Source organism: Notolepis coatsorum, assembly GCF_963971535.1.
Source record: "Notolepis coatsorum genome assembly, chromosome: 1".
Classification (NCBI taxonomy): domain Eukaryota; kingdom Metazoa; phylum Chordata; class Actinopteri; order Aulopiformes; family Paralepididae; genus Notolepis; species Notolepis coatsorum.
In genome coordinates this window covers 269,022,537-269,040,036 of record NC_140165.1, presented here as the reverse complement: position 1 = coordinate 269,040,036, position 17,500 = coordinate 269,022,537, and the positions used below count along the sequence as shown (strand labels likewise).

At 47.5% G+C, this 17,500-nt stretch overlaps 1 protein-coding gene across 1 annotated transcript in view; it reads right to left on the bottom strand.

Moving 5' to 3' along the window:
- Positions 1 to 6,592: 6,592 nt before the first annotated feature.
- LOC311224902 (leucine-rich repeat and fibronectin type III domain-containing protein 1-like protein) overlaps positions 6,593 to 17,500 on the bottom strand; it is a gene marked incomplete at both ends in the record, with an annotated part of 54,348 nt that continues 43,440 nt past the window's right edge. The window contains 5 exons of the mRNA XM_084310053.1: positions 6,593 to 6,645; positions 7,278 to 7,458; positions 7,636 to 7,690; positions 7,795 to 7,873; positions 9,288 to 9,371. Coding sequence (XP_084166179.1) covers positions 6,593 to 6,645; positions 7,278 to 7,458; positions 7,636 to 7,690; positions 7,795 to 7,873; positions 9,288 to 9,371 — 452 coding nt within the window. The remainder of the gene's footprint in view (positions 6,646 to 7,277; positions 7,459 to 7,635; positions 7,691 to 7,794; positions 7,874 to 9,287; positions 9,372 to 17,500) is intronic.

The following is a 17,500-nucleotide window of genomic DNA, read 5'->3' as shown; positions in this document are numbered from 1 at the left end:
CCGACACACGTCCAGCCAATCACCGCTTCTTTTCACCTGGCAGCGCGGATTCTCATCGAGAGGGCGTAGCGTGTGGGAGGATCACACTATCCCCCTCAAGTCCTATCCGCGCTTAGCAGGCGCCCCGACCGAACTGTAGGAGTCGCTGTTTACAACGACCCGGACCCACCCCGCCAGCTTCTCCCACCCTCTAATACAGCCAATTGTATTAGTGCAGACGGCCAGCCAAGCTGGTGACAACCCCGGAGCTGTGAGCTGGATTCGAACAGGCGAATCCAGCTCACAGCTCCGGGGTTGGTGACGAACGCAATCTCCGCTCGGCCACCTAACCGCCCTCGTTAGGCTATGCTATTATATATAATTTATATAGGCTACCTAATACCGACAGCAAAGCCAATCGAACTTTAAAAGAACGAAGCGAAAAAAGGCATTCATATTCCAGCAGGTTAACGGTCTTTATTAGTATTTTGCGCTACCCAGGCAGCAATGGTCTTTAGGGAGTCATTGATATCCAATATCACCGTGTACAAGTCCGTCAGCCTGTCGCGTATTTCTCCCATAACACTCGCTGTGTCTTCTTGGTTCGACAGTGCGATAAATTAGTTGGTTAGACCTCTGTGAACAATCTCGCTGGTGAAGTTTCTCAGAGTTCACTCGGCTTAGTCCATTATTTCACATCCCATGGGGGGTGTTTCATTAGCATAATGGATAATCATGCACGAGCATAGACGGTAAGAACAAATGGTATTTATCAACACGGAGTGTGCATAGGACCTGTGTATGCACGTGTGATAAATCCCGATTTTTCTGTGCGTAGAGACATGCTAAATTCTGTGCTTAGGAACAAAAATAGAACACTTTCTAGGCATTATAATGATAAATGAGGGGTTTCTGGACAGACAACAAGCAATCTGGCCCAACCAAATCATGTCAAAACAAAAAGAAAATGATATAGAATAATGGAACAAATCAACCAAATCACAAAGTAAATTAGAATTCTATTTGACCCTAAACAGAGAGTACATGGTGGCAGAATACCTGACCACCGTGAATTATATAAAATTAAGAAAGACATTGACACGGTACAGACTGAGTGGACACAGTCTGGCCATAGAAACAGGCCGCCACAGGCAGAACTGGCTGCCCAGAGAGGCCAGGCTGTGTTCACTTTGTCATCAGGGGAATCTCAACTACACTGTCAAATCATCATCATCATCAAACCTTTATTTGAATAGGCAGGTTAATTAAGAACAAGTTCTTATTTTCAATAACGGCCTATTTGGGGGTAAAAAGCCCCCTAGGGGAAAGGGGATGGGGGATAAAATCAAATAAATAAAAATAAAACACAAAGGAACATTATTAAAAAGGCAGGACATACATACATACATACATCAAATCAAATAAATTAAATGGATCCACAGTTTATCCATCTCCCTGATCATCAAAAGCTGTTATATATGTGGGGAGAAAAGTCAGTGTACAGTGCGTGCGTGAGCAATCAGACATGCATGTCTCATCTTCAGATTACACAGAGTGTGTGTCCACCCCAGTAATGTGGTCACGACTAGATGTATTAGTTGGATATGTCCTCAAGGCGTGAGAGGCTACTTAATGTGGAGCCACACACACACACGCACGCACGCACGCACGCACGCACGCACGCACGCACGCACGCACGCACGCACGCACGCACGCACGCACGCACGCACGCACGCACGCACGCACGCACGCACGCACACACACACACACACACACACACACACACACACACACACACACACACACACACACACACACACACACACACACACACACACACACACACACACACACACACACACACACACACACACACACACACACACACACACACACACACACACACACACACACACACACACACACACACACACACACACACACACACACACACACACACACACACACACACACACACACACACACACCGCATATGCTTTCAAACATACCAGTCAGTGGAGCTTGAGATACGCCCCAAGCCAGGCTAAATCACAGGGTGGCCTGCACTTAAACAGGCAGTAACGTCACAGGTTCGACCCCCCTGCACAGACCGGGGGTATTACATCTACAGTGCCCATCCATCTCTGACTATGTGCCTTCGAGCAAGGCACTGAAACCGCAAACTGCTCTAGGGGTGCTGCACTGCAGAAGCTCTGCCCTGTGTGTAACTAGGAGGTGTGTAACTAGTGTGTAACTAGGAGGTGTGTAACTAGGAGGTGTGTAACTAGTGTGTAACTAGGAGGTGTGTAACTAGGAGGTGTGTAACTAGTGTGTAACTAGGAGGTGTGTAACTAGGAGGTGTGTAACTAGTGTGTAACTAGGAGGTGTGTAACTAGGAGGTGTGTAACTAGTGTGTAACTAGGAGGTGTGTAACTAGGAGGTGTGTAACTAGTGTGTAACTAGGAGGTGTGTAACTAGGAGGTGTGTAACTAGTGTGTAACTAGGAGGTGTGTAACTAGTGTGTAACTAGGAGGTGTGTAACTAGGAGGTGTGTAACTAGTGTGTAACTAGGAGGTGTGTAACTAGGAGGTGTGTAACTAGTGTGTAACTAGGAGGTGTGTAACTAGGAGGTGTGTAACTAGGAGGTGTGTAACTAGTGTGTAACTAGGAGGTGTGTAACTAGGAGGTGTGTAACTAGTGTGTAACTAGGAGGTGTGTAACTAGGAGGTGTGTAACTAGTGTGTAACTAGGAGGTGTGTAACTAGAAGGTGTGTAACTAGTGTGTAACTAGGAGGTGTGTAACTAGGAGGTGTGTAACTAGTGTGTAACTAGGAGGTGTGTAACTAGGAGGTGTGTAACTAGTGTGTAACTAAGAGGTGTGTAACTAGGAGGTGTGTAACTAGTGTGTAACTAGGAGGTGTGTAACTAGTGTGTAACTAGGAGGTGTGTAACTAGTGTGTAACTAGGAGGTGTGTAACTAGGAGGTGAGAGAGAGAGAGAGAGAGAGAGAGAGAGAGAGAGAGAGAGAGAGAGAGAGAGAGAGAGAGAGAGAGAGAGAGAGAGAGAGAGAGAGAGAGAGACAGAGAGAGAGAGAGAGAGACAGAGAGAGACAGAGAGAGACAGAGAGAGAGAGATAGAGGTTATTGTTAGTAGTAATGAGCCACATGGTTTACTGAGTGTTGTTCTGGACCCTCCTGTCTGTCAGCGATCAGCTGGCGCTCGTTAGGCTACGTGCACGGCAGCATGCTTTGGTATCGGTGTGTGTGGTTGTGCACGTGTGTGTGTGTGTGTGTGTGTGTGTGTATGTGTGTGTGTGTGTGTGTGTGTGTGTGTGTGTGTATGTGTGTGTGTGTGTGTGTGTGTGTGTGTGTGTGTGTGTGTGTGTGTGTGTGTGTGTGTGTGTGTGTGTGTGTGTGTGTGTGTGTGTGTGTGTGTGTGTGTGTGTGTGTGTGTGTGTGTGTGTGTGTGTGTGTGTGTGTGTGTGTGTGTGTGTGTGTTGTACAGTACATGTGTGAATGTGTGCTCGGAGGGCGGACCGGAGGTAATATTGCTCAGGCCCCAGATGACAAGAAGAGTAATTAGATTGTATGAGCCTGGGACCAGGGGTTAGGGAATATACCTCTCATTTAACAGCCTCCGTTCTAACGTCAGCAGAAGGTATATACGCTAATAATAGACCAGTTAATGAGCTGATATTATGCTAGGTTAATAGGAAAATATTGTGATTACTCACCTGTTGAAGTGGGTCTGTGGCGACGAGAGGGCCTCAGGCAGAACAGTAGATACAAGACCAGACCAGACCGGTTCAAACCAGATCACAGCAGACAAGACCAGAAGATACTGGAGCAGAACAGAACAGAATTACGGTTGAAACCAATTCCAGTCCTGTTTAAAATAACGTCCAGGCCATAAATCCAGTACTATCCAGTTCAAACCAGTTTGATCCGGTTGTGGAGAGGTTTAGCTAAGTTATGTGCTTCCAGAAACAGAGGTTGAAATTCCTTTCTCAAAGCAGTTTGTTTTCAGTTCACTGTGTTCCAGCTAGATCCAGTTCAGTGCGGCTCAGTCCAGATCCGTTTGGTTCAGGTCCACTGTGTTCAGAACAGATCGTTTTATATCCAAAGTCACTGGAATCCTGTAATAGAGTCAAGCGGGACACGAGTTCTGTGTTGCTAGGCAGCGACCCAGAGAGACTGTGCACCTCCACATGTTCCAGTCATGTGACCATGCGGACGCCGGTCATCCTATCATGTGTCCAGGATGGGTTGAGTATCCAGTGTAATCCAGTTTTATTAATCGTCCCTCCATTGTTTTAGCTGTCCATACTACCATCTGTCAACCCTTGTTGCGTCTACTTCAGAAGCAAGAGAGAATCTGCCCATCCAGCAGTACATCTATCCAGATCCTTTTATTATTATTATAATTTTTTTTTTTTTTTTTTTTTTTTATTATATTCCAATCCTATATGTTTACATCACTCTGTGACGTATTAAAGATGAGGAGTCATTTATCCAGTATTAGTACATCAAGTTTCCATTGTCCTGGAGAATCAGCCGATGAACAGCCAGATAGTCCTCCTCCGGTCTCCAATCCAAGTCCAGGAGGAACCATGTGGACCAGGAGGAACCATGTGGACCAGGAGGAACCATGTAGACCAGGAGGAACCATGTAGACCAGGAGGAACCATGTAGACCAGGAGGAACCATGTAGTCCAGGAGGAACCATGTAGACCAGGAGGAACCATGTAGACCAGGAGGAACCATGCGGACCAGGAGGAACCATGTAGACCAGTAGGAACCATGTAGACCAGGAGGAACCATGTAGTCCAGGAGGAACCATGTAGACCAGGAGGAACCATGTATACCAGGAGGAACCATGTAGACCAGGAGGAACCAGGAGGAACCATGTAGACAAGGAGGAACCAGGTAGACCAGGATGAACCGTGTAGACCAGGTAGACCAGGAGGAACCATGGAAACTGGGTTAAATCAGGTGCGTCCAACAGATGAGTTTGGGTGTTTTACTCGACGGTATCCATGGAAACAGTTATGGGGGGGAGGGGGGGGGGGGGGGGTAAACAGGTGGATGACAAGGATGGGGGAGTCAAATTCTTCTGAGGTTCTAATAGTCCTGGTGGTGAAGTTCACCCCCCTCGGAACTCAACGACATCAGGGTTCTAGAAGAGAAGATCGAGAGCATCAGTCAGTATTCTAGTAGTAGAACGTTAAGAACATCGTAGGACATTTAGAACATGTGTTGGGAAGATACGTATTTATATTAACGACATGTGGGTTTTAAAGGGGAGATGAAGCGTTGAACAATATGAGCCTAGTTTGTTTGTTGTGTACCTTGGGTAATGTCATTTCCCCGTTTTGGCCATGGGCGGCGCCATTTTGATGGTGACCTCACAGTGAAGATTTGGGCTGGCTCCCGGTTTACACTGCTGGTTAGATAGCTACGTAAAAATGGAGTGTCGTGAATACGGATGCCCCGATCGATCGGCCAGCGATCGGTATCGGCCGATATTCAGTATAAATATGAGATTGGTGAATTCTGATAATGCTTTATTTTTGCCGATCGTGAAAACCGATCGATGACACACCCAATTCTCTTCTCTCTCTCGCACACAGCTGCTGCTGCGAGTAGCCTCCAGCTGCAAGGCTATTGGCTGCTGCACGCCTTGCCCCTCCCCCTCCAAGACCCATGTCAACAAATGCTCCAGCAATAGTTGAGTGCATGAGACCTCCATTAGCTAGGTAGCTAACGTTAGCTCACGTTAGCTCACTGTTTAAACAAAATTACCCAGTAAACTATTCACTTTAGTTTAAACTTTAATACATGAGGCATTGTCTAACATTATCTAGCTGGCTAGCTACTGATAGCTCCTGATATCAATGTCTGATATCATCATTTTGGCATTTGTTTTCGCAGTTGTTGGCTAACTAGCTATCGTTCCGTTGTCTAACGTTATCTAGCCGGCTAGCAGTAGCTACAGATAGCTCCTGATATCAATGTCTTATAACATAATTGACACCATTCATTTTTGCAGCTGTTGGCTAATAACTGAACACTGAGAACATCTTATAAGTTTCAGTTCATAGGAAAATACTTTGACTATAATGGTCAGAAGTAAATTAACTTAGATACTGTTATGCTTAACACCCAGTACTATTCACTTTACTTAATTTCTAAGATTAGATTAGATAATTTAGACCGGACTTTAAGAATGCCTGTGTTAGACCTACAGTATAATACTGCCAGTACCATCTCTGTGACGTCAGCATTTAACGTGAACATGGCGGCGCACTGGATTAATTCTACACGAAGGGACATGACAAATAGTTTTTTCTTAGAAACGGCTTATTTTTATAACGTGATTTTTTTTCTGTGGTTTGTCTAAATACTCATTTGATGCTATGACTATGTTTATATCGCTATGCAACATCTCCCCTTTAAGAGCAGTAGCTTTTAGAGCTATTGGATAGAACATTCAGAACAATCATTTTTTTCTAAAGAAAATCACTTGTGTTCTAAAACATAATGTTAAGATGAATGTTATAAAGAAAACACCTAGAAAACATTCAGAAAACATTCAGAAAACATCCAGAACACATTCAGAACACATTCAGAACACATCCAGAACACATCCAGAACACATCCAGAACACCTAGAACACATCCAGAACACATTCAGAACACATCCAGAACACATCCAGAACACATTCAGAACACATCCAGAACACATTCAGAACACATCCAGAACACATTCAGAAAACATTCAGAACACATTCAGAACACATTCAGAACACATCCAGAACACATCCAGAACACATTCAGAACACATCCAGAACACCTAGAACACATCCAGAACACCTAGAACATATCCAGAACACCTAGAACACATCCAGAACATCCAGAACACATCCAGAACACATTCAGAAAACATTCAGAACACATTCAGAACACATTCAGAACACATTCACAACACATCCAGAACACATCCAGAACACATCCAGAACACATTCAGAACACATCCAGAACACATTCAGAACACATTCAGAACACATTCAGAACACATCCAGAACACATCCAGAACACATTCACAACACATCCAGAACACATCCAGAACACATTCAGAACACATTCAGAACACATCCAGAACACATTCAGAACACATTCAGAACACATCCAGAACACATCCAGAACACATCCAGAACACATTCACAACACATCCAGAAAACATTCACAACACATCCAGAACACCTAGAACACATCCAGAACACATCCAGAACACATTCACAACACATCCAGAACACATCCAGAACACATCCAGAACACATCCAGAACACATTCACAACACATCCAGAACACATCCAGAACACATCCAGAACACATTCAGAACACATCCAGAACACATCCAGAACACATTCAGAACACATCCAGAACACATCCAGAACACATCCAGAACACATCCAGAACACCTAGAACACATCCAGAACACATCCAGAACACCTAGAACACATCCAGAACACATCCAGAACACCTAGAACACATCCAGAACACATCCAGAACACCTAGAACACATTCAGAACACATCCAGAACACCTAGAACACATCCAGAACACATCCAGAAAACATCCAGAACACATCTAGAACACATCCAGAACACATCCAGAACACATCCAGAACACATTCAGAACACATTCAGAACACCTAGAACACATCCAGAACACATCCAGAACACATCCAGAACACATCCAGAACACCTAGAACGCATCCAGAACACATCCAGAACACATCCAGAACACATTCAGAACACATCCAGAACACATTCAGAACACATCCAGAACACATTCAGAACACATCCAGAACACATCCAGAACACATTCAGAACACCTAAAACACATCCAGAACACCTAGAACACATCCAGAACACATCTAGAACACATCCAGAACACCTAGAACACATCCAGAACACATCCAGAACACATCCAGAACACATTCAGAACACCTAAAACACATCCAGAACACCTAGAACACATCCAGAACACATCTAGAACACATCCAGAACACATTCAGAACACATTCAGAACACATCCAGAACACATTCAGAACACATTCAGAACACATCCAGAACACATCCAGAACACATTCAGAACACATCCATAGCACACTCAGAACACATCCAGAACACATCCAGAACACATCCAGAACACATCCAGAACACCTAAAACACATCCAGAACACCTAGAACACATCCAGAACACCTAGAACACATCCAGAACACATTAACTAGGAGGAGCAGAGGCGCTCTGGGTGAAGGCAACAGGGATTGCAGTATAGACCGGTGGATGATTAAGTTGTGCTTGGCGTGGTGCTATATTTCCACAGCTGCTTTGTAATTTGTAATGTGTGTATCTTTCAGACGTGTATTTGTAGTGTATTTGTCAGTGGGGGGGGGGTGATTATTCACTGTGTTTATGTGTGTGTTGTCAGGAGGTGTATTTGTAGTGTATTTGTCAGTAGGAAGGATGATTCTTCACTGTGTTTATGTGCAGCCAGAATGCCCGCTGCTGTCACGCAGTTAAAGGATGAACGGGGGACACAGCGAGATGGGAGGGGGGAGGGGGGAGGGGCGCGGGGGACACAGTGAGATGGGAGGGGGCGGGGGACACAGTGAGATGGGAGGGGGGAGGGGGACACAGTGAGATGGGAGGGGGGAGGGGGGCGGGGGACACAGTGAGATGGGAGGGGGCGGGGGACACAGTGAGATGGGAGGGGGGAGGGGGACACAGTGAGATGGGAGGGGGGAGGGGGACACAGTGAGATGGGAGGGGGGAGGGGGGCGGGGGACACAGTAAGATGGGAGGGGGGCGGGGGACACAGTGAGATGGGAGGGGGGCGGGGGACATAGCGAGATGGGAGGGGGGAGGGGGGTGGGGGACATAGCGAGATGGGAGGGAGGCGGGGGACACAGTGAGATGGGAGGGGGGCGGGGGACACAGTGAGATGGGAGGGGGGCGGGGGACATAGCGAGATGGGGAGGGGGGCGAGGGACACAGTGAGATGGGAGGGGGACACAGTGAGATGGGAGGGGGGCGGGGACACAGTGAGATGGGAGGGGGGAGGGGGACACAGTGAGATGGGAGGGGGCGGGGGGACACAGTGAGATGGGAGGGGGGAGGGGGACACAGTGAGATGGGAGGGGAGGGGGGGGACACAGTGAAATGGGAGGGGGGAGGGGGAGGGGGGGGACACAGTGAGATGGGAGGGGGAGGGGGGGGACACAGTGAGATGGGGAGGGGGACACATTGAGATGGGAGGGGGGAGAAGGGGGACAGTGAGATGGGATGGGGGGAGGGGGACACAGTGAGATGGGAGGGGGCGGGGGACCCTGTGAGATGGGAGGGGGGAGAGGGGGACAGTGAGATGTGAGGGGGGAGGGGGACACAGTGAGATGGGAGGGGGCGGGGGACACAGTGAGATGGGAGGGGGGGGGGACACAGTGAGATGGGAGGGGGGAGGGGGGGTGTTATGTACTAGAGGCCTGATCACTCCTGTGTCACCGGGCATGCAGGTGAGGGCTGCCAATTAGCCAATTAGTGCTGATTGGTTACCTGCTGGGAGGCTTTAAAGGCAGACTCTTGTCAGGTTCTTCCAGTCCTTGTCCGTTGGGTTACCTTAGTACATTAGTTCATAGTTACATTAATAGTTCCTTGCTATAGTAGCATTTTGAGTTAGAGCACAGGGTTTTGGTGTCGGTTTTGCACATAGGTTTGCACCTTGAGCCAGGGTCGTAACAGTTGTGCGCTCGTCCGGGATATTTACCCCTAGAAATTTGTTTGGTGTTTTTTTTTTTTGGTGTTACACGGGGTGTCATGGTATTATGGTTTGGGTGGTGTTTCGTTACATATGGTGTAACGTGGGGGCTGAGCCATTTCATCAAACAGGTGAGTAGGCCGTATTTGTTTGTAATTTGATGTGACTACTTATGCTGTTAAAATATATAGTTTAGTGGGCACCACATGTAGATAGGGACATTATTTTCTGGTTGTTGGTTAGCGTCCTGTGCACCACGTACTCCTGGGGCGGTCAATGAAATGATTGGTATATGATCTTTGACTGGTAGCAGGTGTGGTTGAAGAAAGTTAGGTCTACAGGGCATTAGTTTAAGGGTAGGTAGATTAGGGCGGCCAGAAAACACAGGTAGTGTGGTAGGGCTTGATTTAGTGTTTCTTAGGGTAGACATGTGGTGGGCCGGTTTTTTCTGCTTTTTCATGGTTCTTCAGTGGTTCTTCATGGTTCTTCAGTGGTTCGTTGGGGGGGTCTTCGTGGTTCGTTAGTGGTTCTTCGTGTCTGTGAGGTAGGGTGTGTAGCTTGGGGTGGCTGGTTCAGTGACAATGGCTTCCATCAGGGACTTTGTTGATTGCCCGTCTCATGACTTGTTAGACAAGTTTTCCAAAGAACAACTGCTAGAACTTGCTGTACACTACAGGGTAGAGCTTTCTGCAGGGGAGAAACGTTTGAAGCCGTCTGCCCTGAGTGCGTTAAGGGTGTTACTCGTTAGGGAGCAGGTGCTTGAGGAGAGGGTGGAGGAGCCTCCTTCGTCTGGCGCATCTCCGCTATTACCTGGTGTAGAGGGTGACTGGAGGATAAGAGAGTTGGAGTTTAAGGAAAGGCAGCTACAGCACGAGCGTGAGGAGAGGAGAGAGGAGCGGAGAGAGGAGCATGAGTTTAAGGAGAAACAAATGTTGTTGGAGCACGAGCGTGCACAGAAGGAGCTTGAATATAAGCATGCTGCCTTGCAGGCGGGTGCTCTGCATCCAGAGTCACGTTCCGGGTTTGATGTAGGCAGGAATATTAGGATGGTGCCACCATTTTTTGAGAAAGACGTGGAAAGACACTGCTGCTGCAATGTGTTTTAGTTGGTAGGGCACAAGAAGCCTACACTGCTCTGTCCCTTGAACAAAGCGCTGATTATGAGCTGGTTAAAGCTTCCATTTTGAGGGCTTATGAGTTGGTCCCCGAGGCCTATCGTCAGCGTTTTAGAGGTTATCGCAGGTCGGAGGGGCAGTCTTATGTTGATTTTTGGAAAAGAGAAGGAGAACCTGTTTGACCGGTGGTGCACCTCGCAAAAAGCAGAGTCAAGGGAGCAGCTCAGACAGTTGGTTCTCCTAGAGGAATTTAAAAGGTGTGTTCCTGATGACGTTTCCACACATCTAAATGAGCATAAGGTATCGAAGATAGGCGACGCTGCTGTCTTGGCTGATGAGTTTGTGTTAACACACAAATCTGTCTTTGTAGAGGAGGGCCGTGTGGAGTCCAGGGGTAGTAGGCGTCCTTTCCAGGGGAGCCGGTTCCCGGCACCCGTGTCTGCTGGTCGGTTTACTTCGACTCCTAGGCAAGGTGGCTCTGCTAGTGCATTCCCAGAGGGGGTTATCTGTTTTTACTGTAAGGAGCCTGGTCATATCGTTGCTGGGTGCCCTGTGATTAAGCAGAAAAATGTAAAAACGGTGGCTCTGGTAGAAATCATGGACAGGACACCTATGCCGACATTAGAGGGTGGGGTGCGAAGTATCAAAGGTGCAGACAGGGAGCTAGAGGGCTCCTCAACATTTATGATGGATGGATTTGTTTCACTGGTTGGTGCATTAGGATCAAAGCAGGCTATTACAATATGGAGAGATACAGGAGCTTTCCAGTCTCTCATTCTGGATGGGATTTTGCCATTTTCGGAAGATTCTTCATTGCATTCCGGTGCCATTGTTCAGGGCTTTGGAGGAGGCTTTGTGAATACTCCTTTGCATGAGGTCTCGCTAAACTCTCCCTTAGTATCAGGCAATGTTGTCGTAGGAGTGTGTTCTCACATTCCCATAAAGGGGGTGTCCTTCATTCTAGGGAACGATTTGGCCGGTGGCAAAGTGCTGGCTACTCCAGTTGTAATTCCCGTCCCTGTAGTTTCTGAGGTTCCTGATGAGCTCGCACAGAAGCATCCAGGAGTGTTTCCTGTGTGTGCGGTAACACGCGCAATGTCAAAGGTCAAATGTGACACCCATGATGTTGGTAACTTAGATTGTGATATGACACTTAGTGACACGTTCTTTGTTGAGTTGAAAAGTGGCCCTGATGAGGGTTTTGGTAAGGTGATACCGTCTCATGAGCAGTTGGTACTAGAGCAAAACAAGGATGTCTCCTTGTCGTCCCTCTTTGAAGAGGCGGGTTTAGAGGATGCAATGGTAGATACGTCTCAAGGATACTTTGTTAGCAATGACGTGCTCATGAGAAAGTGGACACCACCTAACCTGTCCAGTCTGTGTTTCAGATTGTTGTTCCAGCCGTGTATCGTCCTGATATACTGCATCTAGCACATGATCATGATCTTGCTGGTCACATGGGAGTCAGGAAGACTTATGACCGTGTGCTGAGACATTTTTGTTGGCCTGGTTTGAAGTCAGATGTGGCACAATATTGCCGCTCGTGCCATGTGTGTCAGGTGGTTGGTAAACCAAACCAGAAGATCCCTCAGGCTCCTCTGCAGCCTATCCCTGCCGTTGGGGAACCTTTTGAGCGGATCCTCATTGACTGTGTTGGTCCCCTCCCTCGAACTAAGACAGGGAACCAGTACCTTTTGACTATTATGTGTGCAGCGACCCGTTTCCCTGAAGCCATTCCTTTACGCAAGATCACAGCCCCAGCTATATCCAAAGCTCTGGTTAGGTTTTTTTCGACGTTTGGTTTACCAAAGGTTATTCAATCAGATCAAGGGTCTAACTTCATGTCCCGTCTCTTTGCTCAGGTCCTCCAGCAGTTGTCTATCCAGCATTGCCCTTCCTCTGCCTATCATCCAGAGTCCCAGGGGGCGCTGGAGAGATTTCACCAGACTATCAAAACAATGCTGCGGGCATATTGTACGGTGTTCGAAAAAGACTGGGATGATGGAATCCCTTTGCTTCTGTTTGCTGCTAGGGAGGTAACCCAGGAGTCTCTTGGATTCAGCCCGGCTGAGCTGGTGTTCGGCCACACAGTGAGGGTCCTTTGAAACTGCTGAAGGAAAAGTGGTTGGCTGACCAGACTCCTTCCTCTACTAATTTGTTGGACTATCTGTGTGACTTCAGGCTTAAGCTTAGTAGGGCATGTGAACTAGCGAAAGAGAACCTAAAGATAGCCCAAGGAAAAATGAAAGTGTGGTATGATAGGCGGGCCCGACATAGGGTGTTCTCACCGGGAGACAAGGTGTTGGTTCTCTCGCCTATTCTTGGGTCTGCATTACAGGCTAAATACAGTGGGCCATACTCCGTTGAGCGCAAAGTTGGTGAGGTCGACTACTTGTTTAAAACTCCCGACCGCAGGCGCAAGAGTAGATTATGTCACGTCAATATGTTGAAGGCGTACAATGATAGGGCTCAGATTGACCAGTCAGGGGTCAAGCCTGTGGCTATTCTAACAGTTTCTGCATCTCCTATTGTAGCCGACTGTTCTGTGTCGAAGGAGATTTCTCAGGGCAGGTTGCCAAACACCCAGATACTAGGTGACTTGGACTCACACCTGTCGTACTTGCCACTTCCTGAGCGTACGGATGTGGTGCGCCTACTTAGACAGCATACACGTTTGTTTTCTGATGTCCCTAGTCGTACTAATGTACTCGAGCATGACATTGATGTTGGTAGTGCAGGGCCAATTAAGCAACATGCCTACAGGGTGAATCCGGAAAAACGACGGATCTTGAGTAAGGAAGTAGACTATATGGTGAGACATGGCATTGCGGAGCCCAGTTCTAGTGCGTGGAGCTCCCTCTGCCTGGTTGTTGATAAGCCAGACTGCACTCATCGGTTCTGTACTGACTTCCGTAAAGTTAATGCAGTAACCAAGCCGGACTCGTACCCTCTTCCTCGGATGGACGACTGTATCGATTGGGTGGGTTCAGCAGCCTTTGTAAGTAAATTGGATTTGCTAAAGGGATACTGGCAGGTTCCGCTTACTCCGCGTGCACGTGAGATATCCGCTTTTGTCACACCAGAGAGTTTCTGCCAGTATACAGTGATGGCCTTTGGCATGCGAAATGCCCCAGCGACGTTTCAGCGGCTAGTGAACAAGGTCCTGGCCGGGGTAGCGTTCTGTGAGGCATATCTGGATGACCTGGTTATCCACAGTTCCTCTTGGTCACAACATGTGGAGCATCTGGCGGAAGTGTTCAAGCGGTTGGGTGATGCTAAATTGACAGTTAACCTTGCGAAATGTGAATTTGGACAGGCCACGGTTACCTACCTGGGTAAGGTGGTTGGACGTGGGCATGTGTGCCCCATTGCAGCTAAGGTGGAGGCTATAGTGGGCTTCCCTGCTCCCATCACCAGGCGGGAGTTAAAGCGCTTCCTAGGTATGGCAGGGTACTATAGGAGTTTCTGTAGGAACTTTGCTTCTGTTGTTGCCCATTTGACCAATCTGCTCAGTCCTAAGGTACCTTTCGTGTGGACTGAGACTTGTCAACAGTCTTTTGAGAGCATCAAGGGTATTCTGATTAGCGCTCCCGTTCTGTCAGCTCCCGATTTTCAACTGCCATTCAAGTTGGCAGTGGATGCTAGTGACCTCGGTGCTGGAGCCGTCCTCCTGCAAGAGGATGCATTAGAGGTGGAGCACCCAGTGTGCTACTTTTCTAAAAAGTTTGACAGGCATCAACTGCACTACTCTACTATAGAGAAGGAGGCGCTCGCTTTGGTTCTTGCCTTGAACCATTTTGATGTTTACGTTGGATCCTCCAGTTTACCCCTTGTTGTGTATACAGACCATAACCCTTTGGTTTTTCTTCGCAGCATGGTGAACTCGAACCATCTTTTGATGCGATGGAGTTTGTTCCTCCAGGCGTATAACTTGGATATTCGCCACATTCGTGGGAGGGACAACGTGCTAGCAGACGCCCTCTCACGATCATAGTACCGGTGTTTGTGGTACCCGTTATCGCTGTTGTGGTAGTGGCCCTGACAACTAAGGGGTCACAGTTGTTTTTTGTTTTGTTTATGGGTTGTTGTGTAGTGGTTGCCTCTTGGGCAACCAGTTTGGTGGGGGAGGTGTTATGTACTAGAGGCCTGATCACTCCTGTGTCACCGGGCATGCAGGTGAGGGCTGCCAATTAGCCAATTAGTGCTGATTGGTTACCTGCTGGGAGCTTTAAAGGCAGACCTAGTAACACACATGCACTGTCTGTGCTTAGAGAAAGAGCTGTCAGGTTCTTCCAGTCCTTGTCCGTTGGGTTACCTTAGTACATTAGTTTATAGTTACATTAATAGTTCCTTGCTATAGTAGCATTTTGAGTTAGAGCACAGGGTTTTGGTGTCGGTTTTGCACATAGGTTGCGTCCCTTGAGGCAGGGTCGTAACAGGGGGACACAGCGAGATGGGAGGGGGGGGACACAGTGAGATGGGAGGGGGGAGGGGGACACAGTGAGATGGGAGGGGGGACACAGCGAGAGGGGAGGGGGGGACACAGCGAGAGGGGATGGGGGAGGAATGATGAGAGAGGAGGTTGTGGAATGTGAATTATATGGCTATAAATAAAGAGGAGGAGGAGACAAGAAAGGAGAGACATATAGAGGGATGAAAAAGAGGGATGAAGGGTGAAGGTAGAGAGCTACAAAGAGGAATAGAGAATAAGGGTGAGAGGGGGAAGATAGAGATAGAGATAACGGGATGGAAGAGAGGGATGGAAGACAAAGAGAAAAAGAGAAGAAGTACAATTTAGAGTAAGATGGAGGAATGAGAGAGAGAGAGAGAGAGAGAGAGAGAGAGAGAGAGAGAGAGAGAGAGAGAGAGAGAGAGAGAGAGAGAGAGAGAGAGAGAGAGAGAGAGAGAGAGAGAGAGAGAGAGAGGAGAGGGGGATCAGCGAAGAAAAGTGATATATATAAAAGAGAGTTAGAGAAGTTAGACAGAAATAGGAGGGGGAAGGGAGGAAGATGGAAGGATGGGAAGAGAGAGAAGAGATGAGGGAAGGATGGGAAGGGAGAGAAGAGGTGAGGGAAGGATGGGAAGAGAGAGATAAGAGGGGAGGGAAGGATGGGAAGAGAGAGAAGAGGTGAGGGAAGGAGGGGAAGAGAGAGAGCGAGTCTCCTAAAGAAACGTGAAAAGTGTTGTTTTCAGTCATCAGGGACAACATGCCGCTTGTGTTCAGAGGGAGAGAGAGAGAGAGAGAGAGAGAGAGAGAGAGAGGAGAGAGAGAGAGAGAGAGAGAGAGAGAGAGAGAGAGAGAGAGAGAGTTCTCAATTGGTACAAAACATGTAGAGTACTGCACACACTACACCTATTTAGACCTAAAGCTAAGTTCAACTGGACATTTTAAGGAAGCAGTCAATGAGCTGAGAGGGAAAGCACGCCGGGCTTTCTATGCCATACAAATAAATATACAAACAGAAATACCAATTCGAATTTGGTTAAAACTTATTGAATTTGTTATTGAACCAATTGCACTCTATGGCAGTGAGGTGTGGGTTCCACTTATAGAACAAGGCTTTCTTCAATGGGACAAACACCCCATTGAGACCCTGCATGGCATCAGGGACCCCCTTATAATTTTTTGTATGTACTATGACACTAATATCTGTTTTTGTATGTTCATGTTTGGTATGTTCCATCCTTATGTTATTATTAATAATTTGCTTTGGCGACATGTACAAGTTGCGTCATGCAATAAAGCCATTTGAATTGAATTGATAGGAAGGAGACAGAGAGGGAGGAGAGAGAGGGGGAGGAGGGGGAGGGAGGAGAGAGAGAGAGAGAGAGAGAGAGAGAGAGAGAGATAGAGAGTTGAAAATGGTTGTCATTACTCTTCTTGTGCAGTGCTCTCTCTCTCTCTCTCCTTGTGAGGCAGAGAGACCTTCAGATCTTAAACTCGCTCCACTCGCCACGAGAACGCCTTCCGTCTGCTGCCTGGGGCGACAATGGAGAGACTGAGAGGAGAGAGAAATGGAGAGAGAGAGAGAGAGAGAGAGAGAGAGAGAGAGAGAGGAGAGAGAGAGGAGAGAGAGAGAGAGAGAGAGAGAGAGAGAGAAAAGAGAAGAGAGAGAGAGACAGAGATAGAGAGGATAGAGAGGGATATATATACATATAGAGAGGTGAGAGAAACAGAGAGAACGGGATAAAGAGAAAGGAAGAGGAGAGAGATGGATTAGGAGGGACAGGCGGAGGTGAAGAATGAGGCTGGGAGTGAGGGATGAGGTGGAGAGGAGTAATGATAGATAGAGGACAGACAAGCACATGGTCATGGAGGAGCAGAGGGAGAGGCTCTCACATGGTGCACCACACACACACCCACACACACACACACACACACACACACACACACACACACACACACACAGCTGTTTCTCATACAACAGAACAGAAACCACTGCACGTTTTTGTTGCTCTTTTTGCTCTTTTAATGTCCAGCAAGAACAGAATATGAAACAATATCGTACATAGAAAATAAACAAGAGATCCTAATCATCTCTGGAATAAAAGGTTGCGTCTGCGTTTGCGTGTCAATGACAGTATTGCT